This window comes from Diceros bicornis, chromosome 20 (assembly GCF_020826845.1).
Source record: "Diceros bicornis minor isolate mBicDic1 chromosome 20, mDicBic1.mat.cur, whole genome shotgun sequence".
Taxonomy (NCBI): Eukaryota; Metazoa; Chordata; class Mammalia; order Perissodactyla; family Rhinocerotidae; genus Diceros; species Diceros bicornis.
This window is the reverse complement of record NC_080759.1, coordinates 20,411,235-20,428,440: the sequence shown is the minus strand read 5'-3', so window position 1 is coordinate 20,428,440 and position 17,206 is coordinate 20,411,235. Positions and strand designations below refer to the sequence as shown.

General features: G+C 36.1%; 1 protein-coding gene across 1 annotated transcript in view; it reads left to right on the top strand.

The window, feature by feature from the left end:
- The window catches only part of MTREX (Mtr4 exosome RNA helicase), a 102,053-nt gene that overhangs the window by 64,970 nt on the left and 19,877 nt on the right, over nt 1–17,206 (top strand). The window contains exons 19-22 of the mRNA XM_058564070.1: nt 571–699; nt 9,953–10,063; nt 11,341–11,529; nt 14,465–14,628. Of these exons, the coding sequence (XP_058420053.1) occupies nt 571–699; nt 9,953–10,063; nt 11,341–11,529; nt 14,465–14,628 (593 nt within the window). The remainder of the gene's footprint in view (nt 1–570; nt 700–9,952; nt 10,064–11,340; nt 11,530–14,464; nt 14,629–17,206) is intronic.

Here is a 17,206-nt window from a genome sequence, read left to right as displayed (position 1 = left end):
AAGCGGTGCGTCGGTGCGCACCCGGGATCCGAACCTGGGCCGCCAGCAGCGGAGCACGCGCACTTAACCGCTAAGCCACGGGGCCGGCCCAAGACTAAAAGACTTTTAATAAAATGGTGTAAAACCCCATTATAGAGGTGCCATATACTAAGTAATAAAATGATCTACTCTCAATATATTTTTCATGTTGTCTAATTAGAGTGATTTGAAGATACAGATTCATTTTTTAATACTGATTTCTTTTAGTTTCTTTTTCTAATTCTGGTATAATATTAAATAAAATTATAAACTAATCGTTAGAAACTTAAATAGGCATTTTCATGTCACTGTCAACTGTGATCATACTGTTCGTATCCATAAGTATCAAGTAATTTCTGTGTTTTCTTATCCAGTGGAGCATGTTGAAGGTTGAAGAGAGATAGCTCTCGTTTCACGAAATAAGCATTTATTGTGCAGTATGTGCCAGTCATAATGCTAGATGCTGAGAACATAGTCCCTGTATACATGGAACTTTAAATTTGTGGGCCAGTTTTTAAGAATTAATAAACTTCTTTTACCTTTTTTTCCTAGCCTAATTCTGGTGAACTGGATCCTTTATATGTAGTAGAGGTACTTCTGCGCTGTAGCAAAGAGAGCCTGAAAAATTCAGCTACTGAAGCTGCAAAACCAGCTAAACCTGATGAGAAAGGAGAGATGCAGGTTTGTACTTTATTTTTTATCTTTAGATTTCAGGTATTTTGTGGATTATTTATAATCACTAGATTTCCTGAATATGATTATAATAAACATTCTGTCATGATGTCTAAATTGGAAGTTTCCAAGGTATTTTAAGGTATATTAAAGCCATCTACAATATCGGTAGGATGATAAATGGAATTTAATCTCTCTTGTTTGTTTATCAAATTATGGCAAGGTAAATAATGACAAGGTTAAAGATAAAGAGAATTTAATAATATAAATTTTCCCATGAAGCTGGATTTTACCTGGGCTAAAAAGATGTTTTATCATCATTTTTGTGATCGAATAATTTTATAGTTTTATTCCATCCATGCTGTTTATTACATTCCTGTGAAAATAACGATTGAAACAGTTTTGATAATGAAAAATTCCTACCCAAGTTTCCTTAGTTAAAATCATTTAATTTATTTGTGCTTTTAATTAAATGAAAAACATTCAGTTTGCCACATGAGATACCCATTTTCTTAAACGTCTCCTATTTTATTTTATTTTAAAATAATTAATTATAGGTAAAACTTTACTGTAGAAATTCCAAGTATCTATTTCCAGGCTAATATCATACTGGAATTTTCTTATTTTTAAACATTGCTCTAAGTATGTGGCATATTGACTAGGTCTTTTAGGAAATGTCATTGTAATGCTATTTGTTATAGTAAGCTTTGGTTTGTAGAAAGTGAAATCTGCCACTGCAGCTTTATGGGATACCACTTTGGATCAATTGAATGACTATGAGATTCAGAGTTGGCAGTATTTAAGAAGACTGTTCGTTATTAAACATTTTAAAATAGTGATTTAAAAGTGTAGTTATTTATAATTCTGAATACCAGCCGGCCTTTGGTTTTTGTTCCTCAATCTTCTAATTTGTTCTCCTCCAGAATTCCACCACCATTGAAACTTATATAATTTTTTCCCCTTAACATTTATTTTACCAGTTGACTGCTTAACTATAAATGAGGCTAAAACTCTCACAATTTAGCATATATTGGTTGTACCCAAAAGGACCTTTGAAGTTATTGCAGCTTTGAATGGAAAATATTTGGCACACATCCCAATATTCTCCTTCTCTTGTGGGAGATGTTGATAATAAGTCATGGAGCTCGTTCACACTGAAAGCTTAGACTTTTTTCCAAAGAAAACGATCTAATGACTGATTCATGGGAATTAGCATTTTAGGTGAAACCTGTCTGTCGTCTCTCTCGGTTCTAGGCCCAAATTTTACTAAGCCTAACAGCTGTGCCTATTTTACTTAAAGATACTGAGACGCTTTGCAGTACTTAACAATCACGATTTGGTTCAGTTCAGTAGACAACCTCTACTCTGAAGCTTCACTGGACCCTGGGCAAACTGAATGTCTTTCCTCTGCTCCTGTAACATTTTTTATTCTGTTTATTTCAGCATATGCTGCTTAGGAAATTAAGGGGGAGATGTGTTAGCATAAATTGTATATATAGTCTTCGATGTCAAGGGGTTTACAGCTTAATGGGGGGAGCATTTTGTGCTCAAAGAGCTAGGTGAACATCAAAGATGAATCGCTAGGGGTAGGGTGTGTGTGTGTTTGGAGGGGAGATTAGTAAAGAAAGCTTTATAAAAGAAGTAGTGAGATTTGAACAGACTTGTGGGAATATTCGACCTTTTTTCCGACAAGAATTGCATTCCCAGCAGCGGAAGCAACATGTGCAAAGCATGAAACATCCCTCTTTAAAAAGAACCCCAAGTTGTTCTGTTCTATATTGTTGAATGACAAAGGCCTAAGAATAAAACAGAGAGGAGGACTGTATCTTAAGAAACAGAATATATATATATAATATTGTTTGCTTTTGTAAATTAATATTTTGAACAGGAATCCTGGACATAGGGAAATACTTCCATAGACAGTTCATAAGGAAATCGCTTCTCTCAACTGCAGTGATTGTATAGCACTGTTCGGGGTAGGTTTGAACCAGACTTCCTTTGCATGAGATGTGAGGAGGAAGTGGAATTTCCATAGTTATGTTTCCCTCCTCTAACTTCGAGTCTGTGTAACAACAAATTTAACTTTTTATCGGCCTTTGTACAAGACTGCTTTCTAAAATGACTTCTCCTTTTATCTACAGAATAAATACTCTTGAATTTATTTTTCCAGAAAAATAAAATGGCTTAGAATATAGCCAGCTATGGATTACAGTTGATTAGTAGAGGTTAACACTTTAGATAGTCTATTCTAAAGATGGCTTGTAATTTTGTCACTGTTGCTTTGCCAGCTTCAAGTGTGTGTGACTACTGCCCCTTCTCACAGCCACTTCAGGACACTCATTGTCAGGAAATGAAGACCATAATCATAGCGTCTAGATCAGTGATTTCTGTTTTGTTTCTCTAGGCAAAGAACTTACTAGAATCGTTCAGCATTAGATAAAAACATCTATTAAAGAACATAGAATAGAAGATTACAGATTACAACTATATGTTTATGATATATAACGATTGCTTGAGAATCAAGATGCCCTTGAATAGTTGTGTTGGAATGAGATTTAGTAGTTTTGTCACTTCTGAAGTTTGCATCAAAAGTATACTATTGCAAATTGAAATCAGATTTTTTGGGGGGGGGTAAGCTTTGAACGTATTTAAAATAGCTGATTTAAACTCTATTAAATCCAGTGTGTGGGCTTCCTCAGAGACAGTTTCTATCGGCTGCTGTTTTTCCCTGTGTATGGATCATACTTTTTTTGTTTCTTTATGTGTCTTGTAATTTTTTGGTGAACACTGCACATTTTAATTAATAATCATGTGGCAGCTCTGGAAATCATATGTCCCAAGTTTATTTATGTTGGTATTTATTGTTTGTTTGCTTCTTTGTTTAATAGACTTTTCTGAATTGGTTCTGTTAAAGCTGTATTTTTTGTTGTGTATCGCCATTGAAGTCTCTGCTTGGTTAGCTTAGTAGTCAGCTAATAATTAGACAGAGACTTCCTTAAATGTCCAGAACCATTAAGTTTACCAGTCTTTGCTGAGGGATTCTGCGTGCACATTGCAGCGTACCTTTAACACTCAGCCAGACAGTTGACAACACTATGTTGGCCTTCACTTCTTGTGTGCACCATCTCAAGGTCAGCCAGAGGTGAGAGCTTATTAGGGCCTCCTCAGTTCTTTTTTGAGCATGAACACAGCCCTCCACACGCATGTGGCCTTCTAGATTCCTAGGAATGTGTCGGAGCCTTTCAAATTCCCCTATGGACATTTTACTTCCCAGCTTTTCTTTTTAAGCTTTTTGGTTAACCTACTGTTTGCCCTGTTATCCACCACCTCAGGAAACCATGAACAGTTGCCTCTTACTATTTTCAACAAATGCCCCCTGGGAAAAGGTTGTTTACACTGGGCAAGCTCTGAGTCAGGTCAAATAAAGACAGCCTTGTGAATGGAGTCTTCTGGGGGACTACCATACAGGTGAAATAATGACAGTTCTCTGGGAATGGGGTTTTGAAGTAGTTCCAACCCTGTTTTGTCCCCTCCACTGGCTGCCAGGCTAATTTTCGCTCTGATTGCAGGCTATTGGTTTTTTGTTTTTTGTTTTTTTGTTTTTGTAAGGAAGATTAGCCCTGAGCTAACATCTGTTGCCAATCCTCCTCTTTTTGCTGAGGAAGATAGGCCCTGGGCTCACATCCATGCCCATCATCTTCTACTTGACATGTGGGAAACCTGCCACAGCATGGCTTGATAAGCGGTGCGTGGGTCTGCGCCTGGGATCCAAACCTGCGAACCCCGGGCTGCTGAAGCAGAGTGCGAGAATTTAACCACTATGCCACACAGCCGGCCCAGGCTGTTGGTTTGGAAAGTTACTGTATAGTGGGCAGTGGAGGAGGGAGTAGGGTAAGTGAAAACACCACAAAGCTTCCTATTGTTACTGAAAGTTGGCCATTTTTCTAATTGATGCTCCTTGGATTGCTGTAAGCCTTTGGTTAATTTTCAGAGCTCTGAAGAAGTTGACTCTGACACTTTTTCCAGTGTTCTTAATGCTTTTATGGCGAAGAGGACTTTTGAAAGTTCTTGTTCCAACGTTTTCACTGACATTCTTCTGAATAAACTTAGAGAAAACATCTAGTACATTCAGTAGATTGTTATATTACATCAGCTTTTAAATTAGATCAAGACAAATTTAGTTTTTAAAAAATCTAAAATTTAAAAACACATTGGTTTAAATAATTTTGTCTGACTTGACTTGATTAAAATTCATTTGCTTCAAAAAACATCTTTCTGGTTTGGATAAAAAATTCAAAAATCATATTGAGTTTTAGCTTGAAATTTGAAAAAATGACATTGCTTGAAATTCATAGAATGTATTGACTTAAAACTTACTGACTTCTGATATTGTCTGCCTTATCATTTGCTTATCTTAAAAGGGGAAATTGATTTATGGCAAACTTGCAAAGATTCAAAAGGTCTAAGAATAAAAATACTTCCTACTATTGGTATTCTAACAAGTTTCCAATAATTGACCTCGTGATTATTTGGATTTATATAGACCAGTGTTGCATCATGATGAACCTGAATTCTAAGTTACTTTATAAAGGTTATTAGGTTTAGAAAGTTGAATAAACTGTGCTGTGCAAATATTATGATATGTTTTAAAATCCCTGTGAGTGTAGATTTATAATTTCATGGCAACTATTCAGTTGGTTTCTAAACTGTCAACTTCTTATTTATAAAACTTAAGTCACAGGATATCCCCTTCCTGTACTTGTAGGAGGGCCTTTGTAGTCTCTTTCCTGTCATTAATGTGAGACTTAGTTGACCATTTCTTGGACAGAGCTTATTATGGGAAGCAGTGTTAGAAATTGGACAGTTTGTTTTCTTTCTCAATCAAGTCTTCACAGAGTAGTGTTTGTCTGTTTTCAAGGAAATTCTCAATTACTTGTGCATAATGAATTCAGCTGCAAGTACACAAAGCATAGACTTGTTCTCTAAAGCCAAGTGAATTATTTTTAATTTTTCTGCTGTTTTGCATTAGGTGCATGTAACTCATTGTGGAAAAATTGTGCATCTCTCCCTCTGAGTGTTGGCTGCCTGGTATATTATTGATTATTTTTCATTGCCTGAGTCTTCTCTTTCTAGCCAGACAGTGCATATAGGATTTGCATAGGTCACAAACTGGTGGTTCAAAAGCCAGTGCACCACACATAGCATCTTCTTTAAAAATGAATTTGAGGGGCCCGCCCCATGGCCTAGTGGTTAAGTTCGCCACGTTCCACTTCGGCAGCCCAGGTTTGCGGGTTCAGATCCTGGGCGCGGACCTACACCACTTGTTGGCCATCCTGTGGTGGTGACCCACGTACAAAATAGAGGAAGACTGGCATAGATGTTAGCTTAGGGCAGATCTTCCTCAGACAAAAAGAAGGAAGATTGGCAACAGATGTTAGCTCAGGACGAATCTTCCTCAGCAAAAAAAAAAAAAAGAATTTGACAGTTTGAGAATAAAAATAATGATAAGTAAAGGATTATAATCAAGGGAAAATAAAATAATCTACAAGTCTGTACTGAGGTAGGTAGGTAGGTAGGTAGATAGATAAAATGTAAAAGGAATGGTGATTTTAGGAAAGTCACCGTTAGGCAATTACCACAAATACTAATTGGCTCAGGCAAGAGTAATTTATGGATGCTAAATCTAGTGAGTTGAAAGTTTAACAAGGAATAGGATATTTACAAAGTCTCTAAAGAATCTCCCTCCAAATTTGTTATTAATTGAAAGGGGAAAGTAGTAACTTTACAGTAGAGAATGCTAGCAGATACCACTTTAAGTAAGTAATCAAAGTTACTGTCACCAATAATGTTGACCAATGGACTGAGAAGAACAAAAAAAGATCACTTCTGCCAGAAATGCATAACCTGAATATGATGATTCTTTATCATTAGACAAACCTAAATCGAGGGTCATTCTACAAAATAACTAGCCTATAGTGTTCAAAAATGTCAGTCTTTTGAGAGTCATGGGAAAATGGAGGAACTGTTTCAGATTAAAGGAGAATAAAGAAATGTTACAACTAAATTCAATGTATGATCCTAGTTTGGATCCATAGAGTGGTGGGGGAGAATGGAGGATGGTATAAGAGACATTATTGGGAAAGTAGATGAAATTTTAATATGGACTGTAGATTAGATAATATCGTTGTATGATCATTAACTGTCTCCCTTTTAATACTTGTACTGTGGGTGTATGTGTGTGTATGTGTGTGTGTACATATATAGAGAGAGAATGATAAAGTAAATGGGGCAAAATGTAAAGAATTGGTGAATCTGAATAAAAGTATAGGGGAGCTCTTTATCCTATTCTTGCAACTTTTCTGTAAATTTGAGATTTATGAAAATGTCAGTATCGTAAAAGAACAAAAAAGGTAAGGTGTATTCTAGATTAAAGAAGACTAAAGAAACCTGACAATTAAATGCAATAAATGATCCTTGGCTGGATCCTGGATCCAAAAGTAGTACAGCTATGTGTCACTTAACGACGGGGATATGTTTTGAGAAATGTGTCATTAGGCAATTTTGTTGTGGGAACATCATAACGTATACTGAAGGGGAACAAAACTTGCTGCCCCAAAATATGTCTCTAACATGAGGATTATTTTAGGCTGATTTTTTTTTTTTTTTGAGGAAGATTGGCCCCGAGCTAACATCTGTTGCCAGTCTTACTCTTTTTGATTGAGGAAGATTGTCACTGAGCTAACATCTGTGCCCCTCTTCCTCTATTTTTTGTATGTGGGACACTGCCACAGCATGGCCTGATGAGCAGTGTGTAGGTCCATGCCCAGGATCCAAACCCGCCAACCCTGGGCCGCCAAAGTGGAGTGCGTGAACTTAACCGCTACGCCACCAGGCCGGCCCTAGGCTGATTATTTTTAAGAAACAAAAGGCTCAGAATTTTTCTTGTTACCGCCCCATTAACTGCCTAAAAGAATTTAGATATAAAAACCTGTCTCAGGAAGTGAGCTGTCACATTAGCATAACATAAACTAGGTGGTAGACAGAGAGTAACCTAGAAAGTCTGTTTGTTGGGCTCCCCTTTATGTTGTTCTGTTTCTGTGTGCCCAAATACTTGTTTTTCAAACTTTGATCCTTTTCAACTACCTATGAATTGCCTTCCTTCCCTTTGAAGTCCCTGACTCTCCCCACCCCCAACATCTTCTTTTGTCTTTAGCTGAGGATGGTATTTAAGGTGAGGGCTTTGGCCATTTTGGTGAGTTACTTGGTTTTCCTGGGTTTCTCCCATGTATACATGTTATTAAACTTCTGTTTGTTTTTCTCCTGTTAATCTGTCTCCTGTCAATTTAATTCTTAGACCAGCCAGAAGAACCTAGAAGGATAGAAGAAAATTTCTTCCTCCCCTACGGTGCTTATACAAACCTCAATGTATTACTACTACTCACCTAGGTTATATGGTACTATTCTTTTTTTTTTTTTTTTTTATTTTTCCCCCAAAGCCCCAGTAGATAGTTGTATGTCATAGCTGCACATTCTTCTAGTTGCTGTATGTGGGACGCGGCCTCAGCATGGCGGGAGAAGCGGTGCATCAGTGCGCGCCCGGGATCCGAACCCGGGCCACCAGTAGTGGAGCGCGCGCACTTAATCGCTAAGCCATGGGGCCGGCCCCTATATGGTACTATTCTTATGGGACCACCATTGTATATGCAGTCTGTCACTGAACAAAACATCCTAATGCAACACATGACTGTAGTAGCAGTAGTAGATATAGTGATCTATAAGGGACAATATTGGGTCAATTGAGGAAATTTTAATATGGACTGTATATTAGATGATATTTAATTTATTAAATTTTTATGATCTCATCATAGTATTGTGGCTATGCAGGAGAATGTGCTTGTTCTGAAAAGGTACGTGCTGAAGTATTTGCTGGTGAGGTGAAGTGACATGTTGTCTACAAATTAATTTCAAATGGTTAAAAGAGGAGGAGGAAAAAGGAAGACAGGAAAAAAGAAAAAACACCCCCAAAAAACCCTCAAAAACTTGTTTAGAGAGAGGAAAAGCACATATGGCAAATTATTAACAGTTGGAAAAATCTAATTGAGAAAATCATTGAGAAAATACAATGGACAGCTTATTATATTATTTTTTTCAGTTGTTTTCAAATAGAAAGTTGTGGTTGTCCACTTTAAACAGTGCATGCTCTCCATTTTTTCAGTCTCCATCTGTCTCACTTATTAATGCTTAACAAATATTATCTACCTTTTCTCTTTGGCATTTAAGTATGATTTCTGCCATTTTAGCACTGGATATGCAGATTTGCTGAAACATATTTATTTATTACACTAAATGACATTTTTAAAGGTGTTTAGGCACTATTTTAAAGTACTTTACATGCATTGTCTCATTTAATTCTCACAACAGTTTAATGAGATACATATAATTTTATCCCTATTTTTTAAATAGGGGAACTGATGCTTAAAAAGGCTAAGTGACTTGCTCATGGTCACACAACTAGCTGAAGACTAAATTCAAACCCAGGCAGTCTTGACTTTGGAACCCATGCTCAACAGCCGTGCCATTTTGTTCAGTAAAGCTCTGTGAATTTCTTATCAGCAAGCGAATGACAGTTGTTTTTTCAGTGGTGATCAGTGTAAAGGTAGCCGTAGGAGAGCAACACACTGATGAATTTGGACCTGTGAAAATGTTAACCTCTTCTCAGTTTATAGAGGCCCTCTGAATTTAAAGGAAGCAAAACAGCTTATTTGATGATGAGGGAAGGGTATTCTTGTCAGGAGAAAGCATGGAAGCTGGGTAATCTTGAAGATTGTCTAATGGAGTATGCTGTTTCCTCTGCTTGAAATACTTTTTTCATCTCCTTCATTCTGGCTCATCCCTAGCTTACGTGAACTGTACTTGGCCATCTAAACCTAAGTAGGAGTCTTTGCTTCCTCTGTAGTGCTATAGTACTTTTAGGTATTAAAAGTGCCAAATACTGAGGACACAAAAGTGAATAAAGTATGGATTGTGTGTTGAGGGAATCACTTTTTTTTATTTGCCTGTTATTTAGAGGTGTGAATTAGTTTTTACTTTTTAAATATAGTCTCTACTAAGATAAAAGCTTCCACAATGATTATTATCTACTTATTATACTTGTCACATATTGTAAATGCAGCTTCCTTTTAAGGATTCAAGTTAAATTTAGGAAATGGCAGAATTTGAAAATGTGCAATTTTAATTATAATATATAACTTTTTGTTGGTAGGTTGTTCCAGTTTTGGTGCATCTCCTGTCTGCTATCAGCAGTGTTAGGCTTTACATTCCTAAAGACCTTCGACCAATGGACAATAGACAGAGTGTTTTAAAATCAATACAGGTATACATGCTAATTTTATAAATTTAATGTAAATATAAACAGGGTTTATAACAAGGCAACTGAAATGCTTTTAAATGTATTGCTTTCTTTCAGAAAAACTAAATACTACCAATAATAGTAATTCTTTTTAATAAAAATAGTGACAGCAGATGGTACATGTAGATTGTTCTCTCTTTAAATCTACCAACAAAATGAGTTACTAAAAGGGGGCTCACAAAGGAAAACGTGGCCACTATTATATGCTAAATATGTTTTGCGTTATTTGTTGAGTGAAAACAACTATAGACTGTATTACAAATTTTATGCATAAAATCATGTGCCGGGATTTTTAACCATTTTTTAGTATAGTTAATAAATGGATGAATTAGTTTTATTTTCAATAGGGAAAATTTCGACTTTCTAGAAAATTTTATTTTCTAGTAGGGAAAAAAAAAGAGACTTTGTGAGTTATTTAGTCAATAAATATTTGAATAACATTTACTATGCAGTGAAGGCTCTATACATACTAGAATCTGAGCCAATAAAGATAAGTAAGCAGGATGCTTTCAGTGTAGAGTAGGAATTTTTAATTTTGGTCCATAGGTGGGCTTCCTGAAATGAATAAATCTCTTGACAGTTTTACAAAATTTTTATGTGGATAACCTTTTTCTTTTTAATTCCTAACTGGCCAAACCCTATCTTACCATTAAGGCCTAAGACCCTGAAAGTCTCCCACAGGGATACCAGCCTACAGTGAGCTATCCCTTCTCTGAACTCACATGCTCATTATATTTAACAGTTAAATCACATTAAAAAAAAAATTAGCCAAAGGGATCTGGACCCTTTGAAACGTTTGTATCTTTTGACTCAGTAGTGACCTCCCTGGGAATCAGCCCAAAGGAAATAATCAGAAAATTGAAAACAATTTACACTTGAGATGTTCAATACAGGATTATTTATGATGGCAAGAAATTACAACCTAAATATACAGTAATGGGTTTATCAGTAAGTTGTGCCACATCCCAGACTATTGAACTCTAGGTACTAGAATTATTAGTAAATTATATCTCAATATCAGTAAATCATAGTACAGCGATTCAAAATGAGTTTTCAAAAACAAATGCAATGGAAAAATGCACTCCATTTTAAGTAGGAAAGACAAAATTATATATGTAGCATCCTTTTTATTTTTATGTCTATATGCATAGGAAAAAAAGTAAAAGGAAATACTGATTTAGTTTAGTCTTAACTAATTTTATCTATAAGATGAAAAATGAGTTTTAAATATTTTGTTTCAGGAAGTTCAGAAACGTTTTCCTGATGGTGTTCCCTTATTAGATCCTATTGATGATATGGGCATTCAAGATCAAGGGCTGAAAAAAGTCATCCAGAAAGTAGAGGCTTTTGAGCATCGCATGTATTCTCATCCACTTCACAATGATCCAAATTTGGAAACTGTGTATACACTTTGTGAAAAAAAAGCACAGGTATAGTAGAAACTTATTTATTTATTTATTTTGGTGAGGAAGATTGGCCCAGAGCTAACATCTATGCCATCTTCCTCCATTTTGTATGTGGGATGCCACCACCGCATGGCTTGGTGAGCGTTGTGTAGGTCCACACCTGGGATCTGAACCCGCAAACCCTGGGCCACCAAAGTGGACCATGTGAATTTATCCACTGTACCACCGAGCCAGTCCCAGACACTTACTTTTTATAGTAGAATTCTATGTATTTCACCAAATAAATGAGTATGTATTTTTCATTTTCTTTTCCTGTTAAGAAATGTCTAGCTATCTTTTAAGTAAACTATAACTCTTATCAGCAAGACAAGATGAAGATCATTTTACTATAGTTTAGTATTTGATGTATTTTCTTTTTACAGTTTTTTCTTTTTTATTGAGATACAGCTCACATAGCATAACATTCACCCTTTTAGAGCGTACAATTCATTAGTTTTTAATATTCACAGATATCTGCAACCATAACCACTATCTAATTCCAGAACATTTTTATCACCCAAAAGAAACCTCATACCAATTAGCAGTCATTGCCCATATCCCCCACCCTCCAGCCCCTGGCAACTTCAAAACTACTTTCTGCCTGTATGGATTTGCCTGTTCTGAAGATGTTCATTTAAATAAAATCATACAATATGTGGCCTTTTGTGTCTGCCTTCTTCCACTTAGCGTAATGTCTTCAAGGTTCATTCATATTGTAGCGTGAATTCGTTCTTTATTGCTTTTTATGGCTGAAGAATATTCCGTTTATGTATATACCACATTTTGTTTAACCATTCATCAGTTGATGGACATTCGGGGTTTTCCTACTTTTTGGCTATTATGAATAATACTGCTATGAATATTTGCATACAAATTTTTGTGTGGACATAAATTTTCATTTCTCTTTGGTAGAATTGCTGGGTCATGTAGTAACTCTGTATTTAACTTTTTGAGAAACTGCCAAATTGTTTTCCATAGTGGTTGCACCACTTTACATTCTTACCAGCAATTTATGACAGTTCCAATTTCTCCATTTTCTCACCAAAACTTGTTATTGTTTGGATTTTTAATTATAGCCATTGTAGTGGTATAAAGTTGTAGTATTTCAGCTTTTTAGGATACTTAGCTGTAATCTCTAACCAATAAAAGCATTCTTATAGCCATTCTGAATAATGAATTTAGAAAAAGCTTTTTGAAATGAACATAATTCTTTCCACTATCCACTTCTCTTCAACTAGAATCTTTTGTACTATACAAATGTCACTTCCTCCTTGAAGCTTGTAACTCCTTGCTATTATGCTTTTTCAACTTTTGTCACATGCCATTTTTATCATGTTTGTCTTCCTCTCCCATGAACTAGATTTTAAGCTCATTAGTCTCAGGTGTTTGATTTTAGCTTATTTGTGCTTTCCCATATCTCCCATAATGATCTGTCTTTATAAAGTAGATACCTAGTATTTATTGAATAAATATATGAGTAGAAACTTGGCTTAATAGAGTAATGTGTTTAGTTTCATAGTTTTATATTTTATAGTTCATAGTGTTTAGTTCATCAGAGTACTGGAAATAGGGTACATAGTTAGCTGTCAATAAATGAGTCACTGACCACCATCATTGCCTTTATCATTTCTACTCTTAAATTGAAGTGTAATAAATTGTCTGCAGAATTCTAGCTGTGAATTTCAGCTTCTCAATCCCTAAACTTTTCTTTCTGTTAGTGTATTTCTGAACTTCAAGCCACCACTTCAGGATCCCAGTGTTTTCTTGCTCTTGTACTGTCATTCTCTTGCCACAGTTGAAAAGTATGTAGTATTTGCTGATAAACAGAATTTTAAAGCTCATGCACTCTAAAGGATGACCTCAAAATACATTTTTCTTTTAAGCTTTCATCTCTGTCTGCAGAATAAAGACCTATTCTCTTTGCTAAAGCCATTTCCAGCTTAGGCAGATCTGTGATATAATTTGACAGCAAAGAGAAGGAACACTTTTCAGGGCATCCTGGGGGAAATATAAGTAGTCAAGAGATAAGATTATATACCTTCATCTTTTTTTTTCTTTTTTTTTTTTCTTGGTGAGGAAGATTAGCCCTGAGCTAACGTCTGTTGCCAATCTTCCTCTTTTTGCTTGAGGAAGATTATCACTGAGCTAACATCTGTGCCAGTCTTTGTCTATTTTGTATGTGGGACACTGCCACAGCATGGCTTGATGAGCAGTATGTAGGTCCACACCCGGCATCCGAACCTGTGAACCCTGGGCCGCCGAAGCAGAGCGTGCGAACTTAACCACTATGCCATCAGGCCAGCTCCTACCTTTGTCTTTCTTTTCCTGTTCTCTAAGTTACCTCCTAATTCCCTAAGGGTGAAAAGCTAGAACTGGTAGGATTGCTACTTAGGAGCATGATTAATTGTCAAATGAATCCTGTCTGGGGGAGCCTATCCGAATTCACCACTGACGTTTTCTACCTCCTGCAGGTTACCTTGTCTAGGTCATGGCTGTCCAACTCTCCCCTCCTTCTAGACCTTCCTCCTTATCCCTTCTCATTTAAGCAAGAGCCGTGCTCTATTCCCCAACTTCTTAAGCTTTTAACAATTCCTAAATCTCCCTACTCTACCTTAAATTTTTCAAATGGATGTTTTATATTTTCCACATATTTAACATTTTTGCCAGTATTTAAGAACTGCAGATACTAGTAGTTAAGAACTTCAGATACGTCATTCCTCTTGTATAATATCCTGGGAAAGTATCTAAGAAGCTCCTAAGTCCCCCTGCCCCGTTAAAGCTTTAATAAAAGAGAAGCTAAAACAGAGAAGTATCTTCTAAGATGTCCTTATAGAATATTTTTTGTTTCACTTCATGAGTAAGTCCCATTTTACTTTTTCCCTTTATTACTGAACTTCCTTTATGCTTTCATATGCCTTAGATTGCAATGGATATTAAATCTGCAAAGCGAGAACTAAAGAAAGCAAGAACTGTCTTACAAATGGATGAGCTCAAATGTCGCAAACGTGTTTTAAGGAGATTGGGATTTGCTACTTCTTCTGATGTCATAGAGATGAAAGGACGAGTGGCTTGTGAGATAAGCAGGTAACACCTGGTTGTTCCAGAAAACCAATTTTTAAATGGAATACTGTTTTTTAAATAAGGGCTTATTAATCTTCTGGGAAAAAGAGCTGTCTTAAAAATATAAGGTTTGTACAATACCTTCCATATTAAATGCAGGTTTTGACCATGAAATTAGAGAAGGAGAATAAAAAAAATCTCTTGGATCCCACAGTTAACCCAAACACCTTCAGCATTTTGATGTATTTCCTTTTTTTTTTTTTAATGTATTGTAGGATTGTTACACAATTGTAATCTCAGTTTATACACAATTTTCTATAGTTTTTATTTTTCTACAGTTATGAACATTTTTCCATCTTGAAACTTAGTCTCATAGCCAATATCCTTTTATATGTATAGCAGATTTTATGAAAGTTTTGGGCTAACAGTAGAGTATTATAGTATATACCATATTATAGGCCACAGCTTAAAATTGGATATAAGCTATTGTCTGTTTTGGTAATCTTTTGCCACATTACAAATGACCTTAAAACTAAATGACTTAAAACAACAACAGTCATTTCATTCTCTCTGGTGGTTTCTGTGGGTCAGATATTCAAGAAGAGCCCATTGGACACTTCTGGCTCAGAGTCCCATGTGATTGCCAACAGCCTGAAGATATATCTTGTTTTGTCCATAGTTAGGACCATTATTCTCAATGAGTCCATAAAAGACGTTTTTAAAACAGTTTTTTATGTCCCTTCTATGGCCCTAATGGACGGGGCCAGAGAATTACAGGCCTTATATATGGTTTCAGACTTGCAGACATTCCTGGTGAGGACTTATTCATATTGTTCTTATTGATGATCTAGTTCAGATGTTATGAACTCAGATGTCCACAGGCGCTAAGAGGAGACTGGCGAACAAGACAGTTGTTGGCCACTAAAAGGGGGCAGCGACTGCCTAGCCCCAATTAGTTGTTATTACAGAATAATGTGATATCGGATTTTCCAATTTAGAAAAGCCAAAAATCTGGAATTTTAGGTGAAATCTCTTGATCTTTTAAATGTTCACAAACTAATTCATAATTATTTTTTTAGTTACTGTGTGAGCCAAATAAACATTCCTCAAGTTAGATTTGGCCCACAGGCTTCTAGTTTTCCTTTGACCTGTGATAAAATTCAGCTTAGCTACTTTGTAATTAAAGAAACCTAGACACCATAAGATTAATAATTTACCCAGGATTAAATCTAGACCACAACACTGGTCTACTGATTCATATGCCAAAATTAATGTTATTGGAATTATCTTTTTGTGATATTATGTAGTGTTTAATAATTAATACATAAATTAATTTCTCTTAGGTATCTGCAGCTAGATTTAATCTTGGAAGAATGGGTATTGATTTTATTCTAAAATAGAATACTTAGAGAGAGAAAGCAATAACACATATCAACAAGTACATTACATTTCCCCCAAAATTTGCTTCTCCCTCTGCTCACTGTCTTGCTGAATAAGACCCAGCCACTAAAGGCAAAAACTTGGCAGTCATCCTAGACTGGTTCTCTGCCTGTTCTCTCTTCCCACATTTTCCTGAGTGTTTTTTCTACCTCCGTGCTCTTTTAACTATTCCCACTGACTAATGTGCATCCTTGATTATTTCTTGCTTAGAGTCTGCAATAGTCCTCCTGTCTGTCGCCTACTTATCTTGAGTCTCTACAACCGATCCTTTATACTCTTGCTTTCAGAGTATTCTTTCCAAAGCACAAATCCTGTTGTGTCCTTCTTTTGGTAAAAGTCTCTCAATGATTCCCTGTTGCTTTTAGAGTAAATTCCATAATTTAGTGTATTCTTGCCCTTTGCTCTCTAGCCTGTCTGTTGCCACATTCCACACATGATATTTCTTTCACTTAGCATGACCTTTCCCTTACTCCCACCCCATATCCTGCTAATTCTTGCATATTTTTTCCAAGGTCTTCTGAAATTTGCTCTGAATTTCTCTAGTCTGATTTGAGGCTCCTCAACTTTTTTTGCATAATTGTCTGTATAAACCTCTGTTAAATTGCTGTCCTGTGATTATTTTCTTTCTTGTCTGCCTCCCACATTAGATAGACTGTCTATACGTCCTTGAAATAGTCTTGCCTTATTTGTATTGTTGCCCTTTTTGCTTGGCTTAACTCGCAGTTTACCATTAGGAACCCAAATTTAGTTTTTGACTTAATTTTTGAATAGTTATAACTGTTTGTAAAGATTGATAGTTCACGACTTTATTCTTTTTTAGAAGTCTTCCAAAAAATAAAGTTTGCTCTTTTTTTAAATAATTAACACCGCTACAATTACTGAGTGGGTCCATTTAACCCTTTTATATGCGTAAGATACTTTATGGAACTTTGATTATAGAATTCTAGTGAAAAAAATCTTTGTAGTCTTTTTTTAACTTTCATTGAACATGGTTGAGAATTCAGAATTTTTCGTTTTCCACCCATGACAAAGATAAAAATGACAGGGCCGGCCCCGTGGCTTAGCCGTTAAGTGCACGCGCTCTGCTATTGGCGGCCAGGGTTCAGATCCCGGGCGCGCACCGACACACCACTTCTCCGGCCATGCTGAGGCCGCGTCCCAC